We start from the raw sequence: 20,849 nt of genomic DNA, 5'->3' as shown, positions 1-20,849 counted from the left end.
ACAGAAGTCCGTGGGTGAGAGTACGCAGCACAAGTGATGAGGCACTCAGGTCTCCGGGTTATTTCTTTCAGTGTGTATCGCATAGCTCTTTGTTCTCCGACACGATTAAGATTCAGTTCTTTTCACTTTGTTAACGAAAGCAAAGTGGAATCTTTTTTTAACCGGCGGGGCTTGTTCCTGTGTTGTTACAAGGCCTAATGAATACTGTGACTTGGAGTGAATGCGCCCCTGTGTTTGTTTTCAGTCAGCATCGCAGTCTCAATGGTGCTGGAGACAGAGGAAGTCACCGGAGCAGTCATCAAGACCATCTCCGAAAGGATCCCTATGCCAATCTCATGCTGCAGCGAGAGAAGGATTGGGTCTCTAAAATCCAGATGATGCAGCTGCAAAGCACTGATCCCTACCTGGACGATTTCTATTACCAGGTAGACAACCATTCAGTCCCTTACTCTGGGGAGGCGCTCAGAGAGATACTGGTAGATCTACATACTGACAGAATCTGCTTTTGATGTAGTTTTCAATTGGGTAAGAATTGACTAAGCAAATTCTGTCCTCTTCTGAAGCTGGAGAGCCTCTCAGTGTTCACTAGAAGGTTTCTATGTTTGCCTCTTATTCTTTACAGAGGCTCTCGGGCCAATGTTTTGAAATCTCTTTGGCATCAATAATCTGGTTTTCTCAGTTAAACATATTGGCAGTCTAACTTTAAAGATATTTCCATTGATGTTGGGCTTTTCTGTAGGCTGGGATTTTTTGAGAAGTAAATATCTGGCAGTCTAGCAAAAATTAAAGATCGATGCATATGTAGAGTCCCAGTTGTTGCTGCCGCCAGTATAATCACGTATGATAAAGAACAGCGGTACTCTGGGCTTGTGTTGCAACTGAAATCATCTTCGTGTGGTAGAATTACTTTGAAAAACTGGAGAAACTGTCAGCTGCTGAAGAAGTACAAGGCGAAGGCCCGAAGAAGGAGCGCACCAAACTCATTACCCCGCAGGTGGCCAAACTGGAGCACGCGTATAAGCCAGGTGAGGTCCTTACCCCTAGGCCCACAATAAAAGAAATTCAACCTGCTGCCCATACGATAAATAGAAATAGCTGTGGAGACAACTGGATACAGACGTTCAAAGCTCATTCGTAAGGACCATTGTCCTTAAATGCAGAGGTCTGCCTTTATTGTGTGGAATGAGTGGTTTAGTAGATGGACTTGTAAATCCTTCACTGCTTGGAATTCCTTAACTTCTAATTTTTTTTTTTTTTTTAAGATTTTTATTTATTTATTTATTTGGCAGAGAGAGAGACACAGCGAGAGAGGGAACACAAGCAGGGGGAATGAGAGAGGGAGAAGCAGGCTCTGTGATCCCAGGACCCCAGGATCATGACCTGAGCAGAAGGCAGACGCTTAGCTACTGAGCCACCCAGGCACCCTGAGATTCCTTAACTTTTTAAAATGTGTTATAATTTCTAGTATCCCTATAATAAAAGGGAAATACTTCAGATTTTTATTACCATTGCAACCAAAAAATGGGAAAAGATAGATTTGGGTAAGAGATCACATTAGATACATAGATTTCTGTACTGAACCATTAGACTGTGAGGAAAGAATATAGACCATAGAGGTCTTAGAAAGCTGCCTGCTTACACTGCTGAGTTACTTGTTGAAAATGCTTTGTCCTTACAGTGCAGTTTGAGGGCTCTTTGGGAAAGCTTACAGTCTCCAGTGTGAATAACCCCCGAAAAATGATCGATGCCGTTGTGACGTCTCGGAGTGAGGATGATGTAAGTGTCAGCACAGCCGTGTGTTCAAGAAACTCTGGGTTGTCCCTGGTGCCTAGGGGTCACCGTGGGAGGGAATCAGGCGCAATGGAGTTGTTTGTCGTGTGACTGGGAGCTTCCCCACCACATGTCCCGGCGTTCTGGTTTCCTGCAGGTGGGCTGAGGTGCTGACACATTCCTCAACAGCCAGGCTAGACTTGGGGCGGCAGGAGTCTTTTAACTGGGTAACCGGCTGCAAACAGCACTGGGCTATTCATTCCAGTTTCAAAAACTACCATTTTCTGTGTGTTTTAAGATTTTCCTGTGATAGTCTGCATCTTTACTACATTCTGTAATTACCTTGTGCCCACCTGTAAATTCAGTTTAATAGTCTGTGTGGGTTAATTCAGTCTGCTCTGTAACCTTCATCCAGTTAGTCTTGGTTTAGATTACTAACTTTCAAAGAGTTAAGATTTTTTTCACAGTATTGTCACAAGTGGAAGTACATATGCATACTTAGAAAGTTATTTTTAACAGAGGTTAAGAATTCACACTGAGTAGTCTTGTCTTTTTTTTTAGGAGACAAAAGAAAAACAGGTTCGGGACAAGAGACGAAAAACCCTTGTCATAATTGAGAAAGTAAGTTTAGAATTTGTTGCTGTAGTTAGTTTCAAATAAGGAACTGTCACATAGATGTGGTACTCAAGAAGTGGAAAAGTGAGCAGTCGGTGTTCTGTGATTTTAATTAGTGAATATGTTCTTCTTAGGTGTCTGTTATGTACCAGAGCACACTAGAAAAGAGTGTGCCGTGCCTCACTTCTGGCTTCATGGAAAGAACACTGCAGTTGCAGTGAGAAGTCTTGGGTCTTTGTCCAGGCTTGGTCAGTTAACCACTAAGTGTTTGGGAGCAGGTCACCTTTCTAAGAAAATGAGAATAAAAATTACATTGTTCCACCTGTGAATTAATTGAGTTAATTAGGTCAGTTCACAGGTATTTCCTGGATGCTGGACACTGTGCTGGGTGCGAAGAAAAATGTGGTACTCTGTAGGCAGTTCGTTTATAAAGTGTAAATACTATGTGTCTAGGCCATAGGCATGGTGAGGAAGAGCACCGAGTATGGAACCGGGCTGCAAATCACGTCTTCTGCATTTCTAGCTGAGTCTGCTTAACCTTTCTGTGCTGCCCTCATTTTCTTCGTCCTCAACAGTGGAGATGATAACGTCCTCTCTTTCTGACTGGGTTGTGGAGAGTGTCTTGTGAATGAGTATAAGCATAGTGCCTAGAACAGTGCCTGGCACCCAGGAGTAAAATTACTACTGTGTTTATAGATAGAAGGCATCACTTGAAGCAGCGATGCAGATCGTTTCTGTTATAATGCTGTTCTTGCTGCTGGAAGGTTTGCAAAGGGTGTAATCATTCACTGTCCTCACCTCCTGGGTTAGTGGTCAGGAGAGACAACAAAGAGAGAGGAATTCTTTAAGTTCTTTCATTATGTTTTTCTGGATTCAAAAGAGCACCTTTTTCCTCTGTCTTACTACAGTTCGTCTTCACTCTTTTGTCTTTACCTGGTGGTCTTAAACTGTGAAATTGTTTATCAAATACTCTGATCCTGACCCAGCATGCTGTGGCCTGCTTTGTGTCTCACTTAGACCTATAGTTTACTCCTGGATGTGGAGGATTATGAAAGGCGGTATCTCCTAAGTCTAGAAGAAGAGCGACCTGCCCTGGCGGATGAAAGAAAGCACAAAATTTGTAGCATGTATGACAACTTAAGGGGGAAATTGCCTGGACAAGAGAGGTAAGAATTGTACACTTGGAGGGGCACGTGAGACCAGCTGGACTCCTTACTTGGCTGACCTGAGCTTTCCACATTTCTGTCTTTTGGATATCTTCTTACCATGCGAGGAAGCTCAGAGTCTGTCCTTCTAGCCGAACTCAAATGCCACGTCATATAAAGCATTTCATAATCCTTCTCGGCCAGGAAAACAATCTCTTTATTCCGTATTCATTTATTTGGTACCTACCTATTCACTCTCTGAGAGGAACTATCCTGGGCATTGGACACATAGTGGGGAGCATGATTTGGTGTCTGCATTTGAGCCTATAGGTTGTACTTGCTTTGCGTTTTATTCCAGCCTGTTCAGTCTTTTAATCTTCATGTAGTCTCTTCTACTAAGTTGGAAAGTACAGACATTTATACTTTCTTGGAATTTCCATAGAATGCTTATACACTATCGTAGCCAATCAGTCTTCCAGTGGGGACTGAGCTCCTTAATGTATCCTTTTATCTGTATCTGGCATCTGTCCCACCCAGGATCTTGCAAACAGTAAATGTTCTATAAATCCCAAGTGTTTATTTGATGAATGTAAGAGGACTCTGTCCCGAAAACTCCCCTCTCCTTTGCCCATGCAAAAGAATTGGTGATTCTTCTAAGCCAGGACACACACAAACCAGAACATAAGAATAAACCCCTTCTTTTCAACACACCATTTCTGGAGTCAGGCGGACAGGCAACTGGTTGAATAAAGGTGGGCTTTCCTTAGCTGGGGATGTTATGGGGCCATCAAATCAACGTAGTTGAAGTATATCTATTGAGATAGAAAATTGTCTTTAAGAAGTTGTCCAGTGAAGAAAGCCCAGTACAAAGCCATGTGAATTCTCTGGACTCTTTTTTGTTGGTTTTTTTGTTGTTGTTTTTGTTTTAATGAAAAAAATACACAGTCAGTGAGCACACAGATCTAACAACGTTTCTTAAAAATGGTAGCAATAGGGGCGCCTGGGTGACTCAGTTAGTTAAGTACCTGCCTTCGGCTCAGGTCACTTGGGATCGAGTCCTGCATCAGGCTCCCTGCTCCATAGGGAGCCTGCTTTTCCTCTCCCTCTGCCACTGTCCCTGCTTACGCTCTCTTGTGCTCTCTCTGTCATACAAGTAAATTTTTGAAAAATGTTAACAGTATAAAGTTAATTGTGAAATGATTGTTTTTATATTTTTTGCTTATGTATGTTTTCAGATTTTGTTGTATTAACCATGTTGTTTGTCTAGTTACATAGTATTTAAATGAACATCTGTAGTTTGAACAAGTCTATTTTATGTACGTTTGTGAAGATGATTTTCTACATTTGTGAAACTTGAAAAATGACTTACTGTTTGGTAGAGAGTTGAGGAAGTAATTCCCATTATTTTGTAGCACAGGTCATCATAGGGTGAAAATACGCACAGCATGTTCATTCAGTAACATGTAAGAGGAGAAAAAGGACCTGTTAAATAGTTCCTGCTGACCTAAGTGAGCATTTCCTTCCCCTGCAGGCCAAGTGATGACCACTTTGTACAGATCATGTGTATCCGAAAAGGGAAGAGAATGGTTGCCCGTATTCTTCCTTTCCTCTCCACAGAGCAAGCAGCTGACATTCTCATGACAACAGCCAGGAATCTCCCTTTTCTTATCAAGAAGGATGCACAAGATGAGGTGATCCCCCATGTGGGACTTCTTTCCTTTGGGTCTTCATAGTTGATAAGGTTTCTAGAATCCAAATTTCATTCCCTCCCCTCTTCCTGTTTCTGTTGTTTTGTCTAACCTTCAACAGTAGGATTTGACTGTTTAAAGCAAAACTCTACTCTAGGACTATACTTTTAATCCCATTTTTGCTCTAACAGACCAAGTTCCTAAACTGAGGAAAGCAGTAATCCCATCGTATTTGTCACAGTCATGAAGCTGTGTTGTGTATCAGAATTTCTTGGGAGGCAGATAATTCAGTCCTGCTCCAAACATTCTGAATCAGAATTTACAGAGGAAAGGTCAGGGCTTCTTTATCTGTAAGAGAATCCCCAGCTGAATCCGATGCTTACTAAAATTTAGAGATGTATGGTCTTGGTTACTTTGCTGGATGTAAAGTATTCACTGGGCTGTTGTCAGGAGCTTAACATTTAGCTGCATATTTAGTTGAATGGTATGCCACAGGAATCAAGTCAGTGCTCGTAAATAACATTTATCGAGATCTAAACTAGGCTGGACTTTGAAACATGATTTTCAAGTTTATAAGTAAACTCTTGGTAAGAACTGCTCTCTACTTACCCTTGTCCCAACACTTGAAAGATTAGCGCTATTTAGAATCATTCTAGAAGTTCAGAACAAGCAATTGAAAAGGGTAGTACAACAGGTAGTTACTACTCAGTGTGAGGTTCAGAATGTTGGAACTTACGAGAGTGAGCCTCTCACAACAGGTGATGCTTGATCAGTAACCAGCTGGTGATGATCCACAGAAAACGTGATTCCAGGATACCATGTAGGTAGTATGGCATGAAAGTTGAAAATTACTCCCTCTGAAATCATAGTGAGTTGAAAAAGTCCTTTGAAATTGTAACACCGGCAGAAGAAATTAATGCAAAGTTGAGGCCTCATGTGGAAAAGTGAAATGGGATGAGACAAATATGTTTCTTAAAGATCTTTAAGAAGGAAAAATGGGTTGGAAGAAAGTTTAAGGATTTGAGGTTTATCCTAGAAAATGGAGGCCAGACAAAAACCAGCAGCTTCCTTAGAGCATATAGATTATTGTGGGTCATGGGGTGAATGCTCGGTCCTAGAGGAACTCATCAGTGGAAATAAGTTTGGGAAAGCTTTATTCATTCAGTAAATATTTATTAAATATTTATTACATGTCTATGTACCAGGAGCTATTTTGGGTCTTAGAAATATAGCGTGTAGGGCTAGGAGCTTGGAATTCAAAGACGTCTGCCTTAGTGGAAGAGCCTGCTAGTGAGGAAAACTTGGTTAATTATAGGGGTGGAGTTTCTGTCTATGTGTGTTAAAGAGTAATAGACTACATCCCTGAATACCATTTCTTGAAGCAATAACTGGTTGCACGTCTGAGGCCTAAGATATACAAGGTAATCCTGGAATATCTTGTGCCAGAAAGTAAGGAAGCTAAAAGATTACTAGGGTTCCATGTGAAAGATGCACAGACAAAGCTGAAGGGACTCCTGTTGGCCAAAAGTGGGATCATTTGCTTCAGAAAGAAAAATTACAGCAGTGGATTGAAATATATCAAATATTTTGAACTTAATGATACCAAAAAATATTTAATCACCTTCAGAGATTGCTAGGCCATCAACTCATTATTCTAAAAATGGGTATATAGGGAAAAGACTCAAACATTTATCCTGCCTTTTCATTACAACTAAATATCATGGTAACCAGAAAGTTGATAATAGAAAGTTCTTCCTAGAAGAGTTTCAGCTAATAAATGCAAAAGAAATGATAAAATTAGAAAATCTCCAATTTACAATACCTAATGGAAAAGCAGTCAGTCAGTCTGGACAGCAGTCCTTACTGGTGCAAAAGGCATCAGGTTAAAGGTGAATAGGGAATCTTATGTTGGTTGGGGCAGCAAACAAATGATTACTGTCTAAGAAGGGGGACAGCCAGACACTGGGTGCTTCTTGACGTCATGCAGGAGTGAGCATACAGATCTATCCACGAAGTTTTCTTACCCTTGCCTTCCCCGATGAACTTAAACATTTTATTAAACCTCTGATTCTAACCATCAGTTTTTATTGAAAAGACAGAGGGTAGTAGAACCTGTTAAGTGACACCACAGAGCAAACTGTGGAATGTCAGCAACCAAATAGCATGAGAAAAGAAGATAGGCAGTGGGCAAGGGACCACCAGTTCACAGATGTTGAAAGCTTTACCAGCCAGATGGTATGTATGGGTCCTATTGGAATCATGATTAGAATAAATCAGTTGCTAAAAGATCTTTTTGAGACAACTGGAGAAAATGAATATGGAGGAGATATTAGGTGATATTGAGGAACGGCTGTTAATTTTGTTAAGTGAGAGAATTTGTTAGAAATACAAGCTGAAGTATTTATGAATGAAAGGATAGGATATATAGGAGGAACAGATTTAATTTTAATAAGATTGGTAGAATGTGGATGATTTAATTATCAAAGCTGGGTGATGGGTACACAGACTTCATTATACTCTTATGAGTGATTAAAACTGCTTTTGTTGTTAAAGCTTTGTTTCTTTAGAGTAGTAGATCACTAGAAGTCTACTCTCCATCTTTGAATGCCATCTGAAGTAAAAACCAGCTGTCACTTTTTATACCATGGGCACTGAGTGCTGGAAGCACTTGATTTCCTTTCCTGTGTTAGAGCCTAGTTAACACTGGTAGCACTGTGTTTTAACCTTTCAGTCTGGGCCTCGTGACAAAAAGGACTGAATGACTCGCAGGCCAGAATTCAACAGCCTTGGATTCTGGTTCTCACTGCTAGCTATGGAACTCTGAATGACGAGCATCTGCTCGCTTAGCTTGCCTAATAGCTGCAAAATCTATCATTTTCCACTTCCTCACTGAGCCTCTATAAAGATCAGACAAGAGCCAGTTAAGTCCAAAAGTATATCAGGGTAGTTCCACGGCGCTCAGGATTTACCGGTCTCAGAGTCCTTCTCACAGTGTGTTGAAATTGCCAGTTTACTCATGACTCCCCACTCAACTGTACATCCCTGCAGGCCTGGACTGTTTACCACTTCATTGTAGCCCACGATGCCTGGCACACTGTAGACATTGAAATATTTGTGGGATGAAGCCAAATACTGATGTTTTATCGTGAATCTTGCCATTTGAGAAGTGATTTTACAACCTTGATTCACACAAGTCATGTTTCCTGTGCAAATGGAATTTTAAAAGTTCTCAGTAGACACCTCAGAACCCACTGTGGAGACTCCGGTAGTAGTACCTGCTAGATTTGACAGCCCTTTTGTGTTAAATCTTGCCTGAGGCCATTTGAGGGTGCCCCTGGGCATCCTCCTGTCCGTGCCCGTTGATGCAGGCTAACTGAAGTCACAGTTGCCAGGACGTAATGCTTTTCTTCATTTTTTTGTAGGTGCTGCCATGCTTACTGAGTCCCTTCTCTCTGCTCCTGTATCACCTTCCGTCAGTGACTGTCACCAGCCTTCTGCAACAGCTCATGAACCTACCTCAAAGCGCAGCTGCACCAGCACCCTCCAACCCTCACCTCGCTGCTGTGCTCCAGAACAAGGTGCTCACACCCTCTTAGGTCCCTGAACTTGGCCAGCCTTCTAGATTTGAGTTACAGATACAGATACTGGCTGCTGTGGCAACTTGTAAAAAGGTTTCTTTCAGGAGTGCCTGGGTGGCTCAGTGGGCTAAGTGTCTGCTCTTGGTTTCAGCTCAAGGTTGTGAGATGGAGCCCTGTATCTGGCTCTGTGCTCAGTGCAGAATCTGCTTAAATCTCTTTGTCCCTCTGCCCCTTCTTCCCTTGTATGTGTGTGCCCACACAAGGCCTATCTCTCTGTCTCAGTCTCCAAAATAAATCATTCAGTCTTTTTTGGAAAAGGTGTCTCTCAGCCAGGAGTAGAGCCTCTGACAGAGGAGAGCCTCTGACACTAGGCATTAAATGCCTAGTGTCAGAGGCTAGAAATAAGTGGTTTCAACAAAATGGGATTTTTCTCTCACTTGGAATGGCTTTGGCATAGTGTCTGCGTGTCATCAGGGATATAGGCTTCTTTGGCTCGCCTTCTCCACAGCCTCAGCAGTGGCTGTCACCCTCATGACTTCGCTGGCTCCACTCTGCTTCAGGAAGAGAGGTGCCTGCAGAGGGGCCAAGTGTGTAAATTAGCTGTCTGCCTTGTTGGGATGTTTTCCAAGAGTTACAACCAACAACTTCTGCTTAATTTCAGTGGCCAGGTTTTCCTTACGTACCACACATAAGTGCAAAGAGGGCTGGAAAACATCTTTGCGTTCACACCACTGTAATCTCAGATAAAATGCAAGTACTGACGTGAGGAAGGAAACAGGTAGCCTGCACTCTGACTCTTAAGATCGTAAATAGGAGAACATCTTGTCCCATGTTTCATCTACGTCAGATTCATGATCCAGAGACTTGCTGGGGACGTGTAACGTAGAAGAGAGAACATGAGCTTTCAGAGCAGCTTTCCATTCCTTGCCTGCCAGTCTCCAGGTTTGTGACACTGAACACATTCTTTCACTTTGCTGAGCCAGTTTCCTGACTTGTAAGGGAAGGTGACAAGGGTGATTTCAGAGCTGTCCTTTTACTCAGATGAGCCTACTGCTGTGATAGTTCAGCGTAATGCCCTTGCTCAGTGGGCACTTGTGTGAGCACAGTGTGAAAGTCAAGGCCTCTTTCCCCCGACACCTGAAAACCTGCCAAAGCAGGACTCAAGGGCAGTTGAGAGGTGATAGAGGTGGGGTTTCTGGAGTGACAGGCTGTGGGCCTTCTGCAATACTCGGGCTTGAGTTTAATGTTGATAAAAGCAATAGAAAGCCACAAGGTCAGACAAGTGATTGTATGTGTAGCCCAGTGTTGTTTTTCTGACAGTGACATGAGGGTTCTCCTCTGGGAGGTGAGCTCAGAAACGTGGGTTCCCTTCAGATCCACTGTTGCTGTGATTGATACATTTAATCTTGGGCTGCTTGTTGCTATTTGTGTTCCGTTCTGTGCCCCTTTAGACCACGTGTTTCCTGCCAGTACTGCCCATTGAATAAAACAAATCTTTAATTTCTAGAGCAGGTTGCTTAAATTTTAATAGTCCTACATATATGAATGTATCTGTGCATCCCTTCTCTGCTTTGAACGTCTTACCTAAAACTTTATCTGTCCGCTAGGGATGTGTTATGGAAATTTTGTTAAGGGAACTTTTTCAGGACATTCAAGGAAGTCTCTTCATAGCCTAATCGTTTCAGTCACTTCTCTTTTTCCCACCGGTCTTCACATCTTTTTTCTTAATTCAAATATCAACCTATTTAATGTTATTTCTTTCTCTGTGAACTTTAATATTCTGTATCAAAGTTTATCTTTGACTATTTTTAATCCATTTCTGTTTTAGTAAATGCAAGAAAAACTAAATCCCACATTATCTGTGGCAGGGAAAAAATTTCATCTCACTTTGGGATGGGGAAGCGGAGAGGATGCTTGGCCCTGGGATTTCCCCTTTTTGTTGGTAATGCTGTTGCTGCTCTGCCTGAAGTAAAGCCAGGAGAAGGACACGCCCTCCCAGCTCATGTCTGATGTTTGTGACGCCAGAGCACAGCAGCGGGGTCATTGTGGGCTAGTGCTGGGATCCCCTCAGTGCTGGTGGAGGATCAAGAGCTAAGTTGGATTCCCTCTCTCTCCTCTTGTAGTTTGGCCTGTCACTGCTCCTCGTCGTCCTGAGCCGTGGGGAAGACCTCCAGAGTTCAGACCCCGCTACCGAATCAAAACAGAACAACCAGTGGTCAGTCCGGGCTGTGTTTCTTCTTTCACATTCTTTTAGATCATTGTTTATTCTTTTTCTCATATTGTTCTTATGTGTCGTTAACGGTTTTTCTTTCAGGACAGAGGTGATGTTCATGGCAACCCGAGAACTTCTGCGGATTCCCCAAGCAGCCCTGGCCAAGCCAGTCTCTATACCCACAAACCTGGTGTCCCTCTTTTCTCGCTATGTTGACCGACAGAAACTGAACTTGCTGGAGACAAAGCTGCAGTAAGTCTGAAACAGGAGAGTTCCACATCTTACTAAAGTTGGCACTTTAGACATTATAATGAGGAGATCAGGGGCATAAAACTGAATTTAGTGGAAGACCTTAAAGAGTTCTATCAACTGCATGAGTATCTACTAGATACGAGATGCTGTACGGGGTACAGAAGCACCCTTGAGTTCAGTAAGGAAAGGTAGAGATACTGTAGGTGTTTTGTTGAGAGAATTCTAACAAGGATGTAACTTTAATGCTAAATATTGCCTTCTGTTTTAACTCATTTATACAAGTTTCCTTTCTCTCTTTCTTTATACCCATAGGCTAGTTCAGGGGATCCGATAAAAGATCTCCAAATGTGTCCTGTACCTCCTTTCGGCTGCCACCTGCACTGCCGCCTCACAATGGAGTGTTTTTAATGAGGGAGGGAAGGTAGCTTATTTCCCAGAGCGTCTTGTGGGACCGATTCCTGTCACCAGGGGTCGGCTCCCAGTGCCAGATGTTTCCCCACTGCTCTGTGGAATTTGGCTGGGTGGTCCTTCGGCTGGTTCCTTCTGACCTTCTGTGTTACAGTTCTGCATGTCCTGCTTTTCCTCAATTCTTCTCAATTTTGCATTTTCTTTGCCCTAGAGACGCAAATATAATCTCTCCCCTTTCCCACCCCCAGTACTCCAGTTCAGAGTAGATCGTAGCCTGCCAAAGGATTCCTTCCCTCATCCTGTTAAAGTCTTCTTTCCATTGCCCCATATTAATACAACTATAGGAGAACCAATTAAGTAGAAACTGATATATATACACATACATATGTACATACATATGTATGCACACACACCCCCTACACACGTTCACGGGGTCTCCAGAGGATCCTTAAAGAACGAGTTTTAGATTGAGAAATACATAGTCGACATGTCCCTCCTCTGAAATCAAACCAGCTGATGTATTTTTAATCTGTTTCTAGTCCATCTTGTAATTAATTTGGTGGGTTCTACTTGTTTTAATATAAATACAGGGTATGCAGCACATGAATAAAATCAGAACTCGTAATTGGCTGACGCCCAGCTCTAGGCTGAGAAGTCCTGTATCTCCTCCCCGCCGTATTTCCTTTGTATCTGTCCGCCTCGGCGATACGGCACACGGTTAAGCCCTTTTCCTGCTACAACTACAGTGCACTTGAGCCTGTCCCCTCCAGGGCGTACAAGGTTGCCCCAGATGAGCCAGACTTAGAACCTGCTTCCACAGTGTAGCGTTTGCACACTCGCTCTGTCTTCCTGAGACAACGTCAGTAAAGCCATGCTTTTACTTCCCGCTTCCCCATTTTTATTTGGTGTCCTGGGTAGCAACCTCCAGAGGTAACCACGGAAGCTCAGTTCGGCTTGCTTTGCTCTGCAGGCTCCTCCACGCCACAGGCAGAAGTGCTGCCCTTCCCCTTTGTCTCCAGGTCCCTCTCCCAGGCAGCCAGGGGGGCCTGGCTCTCAGTCCTGGCAGGGACAGCGCACTGTGGTCCTTTCCACCCCTCCCCCTCTTCTGCAGCAGCCAAGCAGGACAAGGGGTTTGATCTCCAGGGATTACAGCCCTCCGGAAAATTTAATCACAGTCAGTTTCACATGACTCTCCTGATGATAAACTTTTTGCTATTCTCACCTTTTCGAATGTTAGTGAGGGGACAGGTTATGATATTTAAAAAGAATCAACATTTTGCACAAACATGTCTCCTACAACAGTAAAGTCCTCCATTATAACCTGCTGTCCTTGCTCTCCATCTCTGCGTCTCCCCATTCTGGAGCCCCGGCCCCGCCAGCTGCTCCCGGTGACATGACCTAGCGTCCCTCTGCCCTTCCCTACTGACTGTTTCCACCATGCGCCTTTCCTCCCTTCCCCTCACAACTGATCAAGTGAATACTTGACTATTCTTTCTTCCTTTCTGTGCTTTATCTTTTTTGTTTGGTTCTAATTAATAAAAATTAAAGTTTCTAAATTTACATTTTTATAGGGTATTGTAAATAAAAACAAATTGTATACTTGAAGAACCGAGTGCCTGCATTTCTCTTTCTTGTTACTTCTTGGCTGAACGTGATTGCAAATGTGTCTCTAGCCTGTTTTGATGGGACTGATGGACATCTTGGTGTTGGGGACAGATGAGGATTTTACTTTTGTACTGTCGTAGGCGAGACAGATCAAAGACCTTATGTTCACATGGTGACCTTCCTTGAAAAACCTAGGTGCTTTCAGTTCTCCCCCGTTCCCCCCCAACTATAAAACCACATTGTGAAGTGTGGGGACACACCGTGCAGTCCATCTGCATCCGCTCCACCTCCCGGCACATGGGACTCGCGGAGGCTTCAGAGAGCGTGGCCAGCTCTGCCTCGCATCGCGCAGTTCGTCTCCTCATGGGATGGGGAAGCGTTGATAATTCTTCATAGTAAATTTGTGTTATTTCAGACGGGGTGTAGTTTTTACTCTCACATGCTCCAGATAAGAGACTACGCGCGCTCTCCCCTCACGCTGCCATCGTGGTGTGTGCACTTAACTCTTCCTCGCTGGGTCTTCTGGTGAGACTTTCAGGATCAAGCGATTTCTGGCCAGAAAACAGAAACAGAGTCATCCCATGTCTCAGTGGGATCAAATGGAAGCTAGTACTAAAAGCTCCTTCCCAAGGGTGCCTGGTGGCACAGTTGGTGGGACGGGCACTTTTGGTTTCCACTCCAGTTGTGATCTTCTGGTTGTGAGATAGAGCCCCACGGCAGCCTCCGTGCTCAGCAGGGAGCCTGCTTCAGAGTCTCTGTCTCCCTCTCCTGCTGCTCCTTCCTCCCCACCCCTGTTCACATTCCGTCTCCCTCTTTGCTCTCATAAATCTTAAAAAAAAATAAAATAAAATCAGTGAATATAATCCTCTAAGAAATTGGAGACCGTAGAAAGTAGTAGCTAACAGAGCTGTGATTAATAATTTTTATAAAGATACAAGTGAGTAATATTGAGAACTTCACCCTCACCCATACATAGAAATAACAAATAAGATACTTGTTCAACCTATCAAATCAACAAAATCTTTAAAAATAATGCTAGTGAGAGTTTGAGACTGCCACTTATACTGGTAGGAGAAATTACATTTCTGGAAGTGCTTTGGTGAGGTGAAGACCTTCAGAAGTATTCACAGCCTCTGACTAATTAATTGGGTTTTAGAAAGATTCCAAAGGAATGATATATATATATAATGAGAAAACTACTTGATGAGGGGAGATTCTGTTCCTGTTGGTTACTGATGTATGTCTCCAGGTGATAGGAATACCAGAAGCTAATTTTTGCATTTCCGTGTTTTCCAAATTTTCCGTAGAGAAAACATATTGCTTATATTTTTGGGAGAAATATTTTTAGGAAAAATTGCATTTAAAGAGCTCAGTTAACATGGGAAAATACTAAAATACAATGTTAAGTGTAGGGTAGGTTCTGTATATGTATGTATGTGACTTAGTCTTACAGAGGAAAAAAGGTGACAAAGTAGCAGTGGTGACCTTTAAGGGAAAGGTGGCAGGGGATTTTGTCTGGGGGTGATTGTTCCTTTCTCCGTATTTTCCAGTGTGTTCAGTGACCATGTATTGCTACTATAACCAAAAGGGTGATTCCTCTGTAAGAACTAAAAATAGGAGTAGCCTTCTGCTTCTAGTGAGAAAATAAGTCACAGCAGGGCAGAAGCATCTGATCTAGTTGTGCTTGACTTCAGAGCCAAAGTGTTTGACTTTGCAGCCTATGAATATGCTGCATGAGAGCAAGGCAGTTACCTGAGAACTGTGGCCTGGTGTTCCGTACTCCATAATTGAGATGGCCTACCAACTGGGGGGTCGGAGAACCGCTTCAGTAAGCCCGGGCCGTAGCTCCCAGCAAGCTTCCCATTTCCTCTAAGCTGCATTTTTTCCAAACTGACTTGAATCAGGAAGGATCCCAGCTCCATCTCCAGGAAGATTAAGTGTCAGCCAGCTGGCTTGCACCGAAGTTGTCCTGTCCGTCATTAGGAAGGCCAAGACATGACTTTGAATTTGATACAGAGAACTGGATGCCATATACCATCTGCTTTTGAAGGGCAGGGAAGTCCACTGTGTGAGAAGTGAAAGTAGGAAGTTGAAAGCAACTTCTGCTTTTCCTCTGTCCGGCCACGTTTTAAGTATATTATTGTTGTGACCTTTGAGAAACTACCGTGAGGGTGTTTAGGAAGCAAGTCTTTAATCTGAGGAATCAGCATCTTAAAATCAGCTAATAGCATTGTTTTGACCTTTTTCCTTCTTCCTGCAGAAGCGCAGCTGTGAATCGTTCGCAGGTCTCCTGACAGCCTCTGCTTTCCTTTTGCTTGATGACTTGCACATAAGGCTGTTCTGTGACTCTGCCAGCTCCCACCTTAGCCAAGTTCATTTTCCGAGGCAGTATTACCCTCACTCAGACCTTAGGGTTGGGAAACTTCTAGAAGCGACCTAGGGAATCAGTGGTGTGTGTACTTGGCCAGTTATGAATACATTGTCTTAAATTACTTAGATGTTAAGTCAATCTAAAGAAGAGGAGAGAAATCCGCATATAACACAGGGAAAATGTCAAGATTTCACACACTTGGCCCCAAAAACATATCGATAGGGACACCTGGGTGGCTCAGTCGGTTAAGCATCTGCCTTTGGCTCAGGTCATGATCCCAGGGTCCTGGGATGGAGCCCCACGTCAGGCTCCCTGCTCAGCGGGGAGCCCACTTCCTCTGCCTGCTGCTGCCCCTGCTTGTGCTCTCTCGCTCTCTCTCTCTCTCTCTCTCCCCCTCTGACTAACAAACGAACAAAAACACACTTCAAGGACAAGTATATTGTCCTCCAAGTGATTTTTTTATGCATATACATATGTAATTAGTACTATAGATATTCTTACCTTTTTTTCCCATGATACATCATGGACATCTTTCTATGTCACTATATAAAAGCTCCCCCATTTTGTTTTTTTAACATTTTACTTTTTTAAGTAACCTGTATACCCAACATGGGGCTCTAACTCATCCCCAAGACTGAGAGTCCCATGATCACCGACTGAGCCAGCCAGGTGCCCCGAGCCGCCCTTTTAAACAGTCGTGTGGTGTTCCACTGTGCGTCATTGCACTGTGACTTATTGAACTGCTCCCCTATTAATAGGATTCGATCTTCAGATACTTCTCGTCATTGTTCATCCATCAGTGCACAAAGGGGATCACCTTATAGCTCTTTCATGGTGTACAAAGAACACTCACACTCATCATCTTGCCAGTTCTCTCTATAACCTTTTTTTTTTTTTTTTTTTTTTTTATTTGTAAGAGAGAGAGAGTGAGAGCGAGCACAGGCAGACAGAGTGGAAGGCAGAGTCAGAGGGAGAAGCAGGCTCCCTGCGGAGCAAGGAGCCCGATGTGGGACTCGATCCCAGGACGCTGGGATCATGACCTGAGCCGAAGGCAGCCGCTTAACCCACTGAGCCACCCAGGCGTCCCTCTATAACCTTTTGGAGTAGGATGGGCCGCTCTGCAGGTACACTGCCACAGCTGTGTGTGGCTCAGAAAACCGTCCAGCTGGTGAGGGCTGACACTGGGATGTTTTAGGCTGCATGTCTAGCGACCCGGCCACTAGAAGGCCCCTGTGCCTGCTCCCTGCTTTATCCAAGAGCAGCGGGAAAGCTCCAGGCATTTAAGGACACATCTGCAAAGTCTTCTGATGGGATTTTAACTTCGTCATTCTCAGTAGGCAAATCAAGCAGTTGCCTCTCAGGAACATCAAAGAAGGGGGTGGTTGAGGGGGTCATTACTGGGGCCAACTGCATTATTGTAAAGATCAGAGTTACAGCTGTCCGGCATCCGTATGGTCCTTTACTGTAATAACTTGGTCTGCCTGTGCCATGCCTGTCAAACTGCATTTTCCCACACTCTATCATGACAACCCTGAGGTCAGGAACAGGCTGGTAAACTACGTCAGGCCCAGTGGTGATAACTACAAACGGAGGCCCCGCGCCACTGCAGCCTGAGGTCTCGGGAGGACACTCACAGGTAGTGACGGGCACTCGGAGAACAAAGGTCGAGGGAGTCGGGAGGTGGGAAGACAGGTACTCGAGACAGTGGTCAGGAAAGGCTGTGACGCGTAGGTGCACGAATGTGACAAGAGGACAGCGGTGCGAGGGGCTCAGAAGAGCATCCGAGGCAAAAGGAAGAAGACGGCCAAGACCCTGAGAGGAGAATGAGCTCAAGGCCCACAGGTGGCTGATGTTGCTGGAATGAAGCAGGGATAGAGGGGCCCACAGGGCCTTGAAGGGATTTGCTTTCATCTGCAGAGTGTTTGAGGAAAAAGCACAAAACAAGACGTGACCTGATTTGTGCTTGTGAAAATCACTGCAGCGTGAAGATGGCAACAGGCCATCTTCAAGAGAAGGGGCCACTTGAGAGAGGCAAGAGAAGGGGCCACTTGAGAGAGGGCCTCATGACACTACTCCTCGTCTGCAGAAGACAGAGCCTTTAGCAGGCAAGGTGACCGAGAGAGAGTCATTTTTGAAAAATTAGGTCTAGGACAGTGCTTACCTTCGGGAGCATTTAAGGGAATGGGATTCAGATTAAGTTGTAGGAAACCGGCTGTTGGGTGGTGGATTGGTGGGTGTTCGCTTTACTAATGTGCTTCACAGCTTCTGTGTATCAGCATTCAGCGTCTGTTAGGGGCCAAATTGTGTCCCTCGAAACTCACATTGGAGTCCTGACCTCCAGGGCCTCAGAATGTGGCTGTATTTGGAGATGGCGTCTTCAAAGTGAAGAGGTTAAGTGAAAAATGAAGTCATTAGGGTGGGCTCGAATCCAGTATGGCTGTCCTTTTAAGAGGACATTGGGACATGGGCACAGAGAAAAGGACCATCTTAAAAGTGAAAGGGAGATTTCAGAAGAAGCCAGTCCTGTCCATACCTGCACTTGATCTCAAACTTCTAGCCTCCGGAATTGTAAGAAAATAAATTTTCATTATTTAAGCCCCCAAGTCTGTGGTCCTTTGTTACAGTAGCCCTGGAAAACTAGTAAGTAGAGGTGTCAAATATTTCATCTTTAAGCATTTTTAATTATCGGGGCTCCTGGGTGGCTCAGTCATTAAGCATCTGCCTTTGGCTCAGGTCATGATCCCGGGGTCCTGGGATCCAGCCCTGCATCGGGCTCCCTGCTCAGCGGAAGACTGCTTCTCCCTCTCCTACCCCCCCTGCTTGTGTTCCCTCTCTCACCGTGTCTCTCTGTGTCAGTTAAATAAAATCTTCTAAAAAAATGTAAAAAATAAAGTAAAAAGTTTTAATTATTTTTTTAAAAATCCCATGGGGTAGTAGAAAAATATATATCAAAATGTTAAGAACAGTCATCTCTGAAAGGTGTGATTATGGGGAGTTTTCATTTTCTGTATTTATATTTCTGAACCTTTATTTTTTAATTCTTTTTTTTAATTAATTAATTTGACAGAGAGATCACAAGTAGGCAGAGAGGCAGGCAGAGAGAGAGAAGGAAGCAGGCTCCTTGCTGAGCAGAGAGCCCAATGCGGGACTCCATCCCAGGACCCTGGGATCATGACCTGAGCCAAAGGCAGAGGCTTTAACTCACTGAGCCACCCAGGCACCCCCCATTTCTGAACCTTTTATATCTTTCATGATGAATATAATAGGGGTTTGTATTTGAAAGAAAACAGAGCATGGATATGACTTGTCCAAGATGGCAGTGAATTGAGTAGCCGAGAAAGAAAACTTGAATCACATGTACAATCATTTCCCATTGCTTCTTCATTAACAGACAAGTAAGCAGACATATTGTGTGGGACATCCAAAAATTGCTCCTTGGAAGGGAACCCTTTTTTCCCTCCTTCCCTCTTCTTGCTGCCCAGAATGCAGTTGTGATGGCTGGAGCTTTGGCTGCCACCTTGAGGCAAAAGGTAATATCAACAGCAGAGGAGAAAGAGTCAGTCAGAGTCTCTGAAGACTTCTACCAATTCTGAGCTGCCTGCCTACCTCTGGATCTCTTTTATATGTGAGAATAAACTCTAATGTGTTTAAGCCAACATAAATGAAGTCTTTCACTTGCAAATAAACCAAATCCTAATTACACAGTTTCTTTAGTCGTTTCATATTAGAGTTAAGTTAGTGAGGGGAGAAGCAGTATTGAATAATCTTTTAATAATTTATCATAAATTGGAGGGATGGCAAAAATGGTATCTTTCCTGGGAGTAACAGGCAGGACCAGGCTGATGATACTTTTTAAAAATAGAAGAAGCTATGTTTATTTTCTGTTATCAAAATGAAAACAAATGTCATGTCGTTTTGTTGATGACACCGGCTGTAACTGTTTGAGTTTTTTTATGTTATTAAGAAGAGAAGAGTTTTTATGGCACCTATGGTACAAAGGACAGCCTGCCTCAGCTGTGGGCCTTTGCCCTTACAAATTACCTACTTGTTCAAGTCTGTTTCTCCATCTGTAAAAGGGGGCATAAAGCAGCTGGGATTGTGACAAGGAATAAATTCAGTTATATTTGTGAGTGTGCTTAACAATCAGTAAAAGCTGTGGGGTACCCAGCGGGCTCAGTCAGTTAAGCATCTGCCTTTGACTCAGGTCATAGTCTTGGGGTCTCAGGATCCAGCCCCACGCCGGGCTCCCTGCTCAGCAGGAAATCTATTTCTTCTCCCTCTAACCCCTCCCCACCCCTGCTCGTGCTCTCTCTCTCTTTTAAATAAATGAATAAATAAATTTTTTAAAAATCATGTAAAAGCTTAAAAAAAAACTTCAATAAAGCTTCACTGTATTAACACACTCCTACATCGTATGAAGTCCCAGTATTTCTAGGCTTCTCTATGGCATGTCTAATATTCCCAAGGAAGTCTTGGGCCCCACTTGGGTTAGATCTGCTGTGCTTCAAAGATAGTCTTGAATAATTAATAATTACAGGTAGCATGGACTGATCATTTACTCTATGACAGATTTCATTCGTGCATTTTCATTTAATCCGTCCCTCAAAACCTTGAGAAATAAACGCTGTTCACATGGTCATTAGGAAACTGTTGAAAGGTTTAAGTAAATCCCCCCAAGATCGCATTCCCTTCGCACAAGCAGAACAGGGACCCCAGTGATCAGGGTCCCGAGGCAGAGTAACGCATCACTCTTACAAAGCCTCAGTGAGCCAATGCCACCTCCTGCTGGGGGGTTAGAGATTTTCCCAGATAGTAGGCAGGTCCCATTTTTTAAGTATACAATTATTCCCTGTGGGACTGTCTACCAAATAGATACACAATGTGGTCTTCCTTTCTAGGGCCGACCGTTCCCCTTGGTCACCCCAGAGTAGAGGGCTGAATGACCTCCCGGGAAGTTCTGTTAAAGTCCTGTTCCGATATCCTGGCAGTTCCCGCCTCACTTTTGTGTCTTTCTACTTTCGGTGAATTTCATCAGCCTACTGCACTAACTGGACCTAAATTGGAAGAACAATTGGCTCAGACGAAGTACTTGCTCCGGGGAAAGTGAGACAGCCAGGCAGACCATTCCTTGGTAACCACAGAGAGAACCATTCATTCCTCTTTTCCACGCTCAGTGCAGCCCTGAAACTAGAAGGCTTTAAGCAT

General features: G+C 43.7%; 1 protein-coding gene across 1 annotated transcript in view; it reads left to right on the top strand.

The window, feature by feature from the left end:
* PATL1 (PAT1 homolog 1, processing body mRNA decay factor) overlaps positions 1–13,273 on the top strand; it is a 30,442-nt gene extending 17,169 nt beyond the window's left edge. Inside the window, exons 10-19 of the mRNA XM_004770439.3 lie at positions 245–425; positions 902–1,025; positions 1,679–1,776; positions 2,332–2,391; positions 3,403–3,551; positions 5,062–5,221; positions 8,641–8,796; positions 10,920–11,011; positions 11,111–11,260; positions 11,573–13,273. Coding sequence (XP_004770496.1) covers positions 245–425; positions 902–1,025; positions 1,679–1,776; positions 2,332–2,391; positions 3,403–3,551; positions 5,062–5,221; positions 8,641–8,796; positions 10,920–11,011; positions 11,111–11,260; positions 11,573–11,594 — 1,192 coding nt within the window. The 3' untranslated portion in view covers positions 11,595–13,273. The remainder of the gene's footprint in view (positions 1–244; positions 426–901; positions 1,026–1,678; positions 1,777–2,331; positions 2,392–3,402; positions 3,552–5,061; positions 5,222–8,640; positions 8,797–10,919; positions 11,012–11,110; positions 11,261–11,572) is intronic.
* Positions 13,274–20,849: the final 7,576 nt, after the last annotated feature.

This window comes from Mustela putorius, unplaced genomic scaffold (assembly GCF_011764305.1).
Source record: "Mustela putorius furo isolate JIRA1106 unplaced genomic scaffold, ASM1176430v1.1 tig00000127_pilon_pilon_pilon, whole genome shotgun sequence".
NCBI classification, from domain to species: domain Eukaryota; kingdom Metazoa; phylum Chordata; class Mammalia; order Carnivora; family Mustelidae; genus Mustela; species Mustela putorius.
The sequence above is the reverse complement of the archived record's forward strand: the minus strand, read 5'-3'. Positions and strand labels throughout refer to the sequence as shown.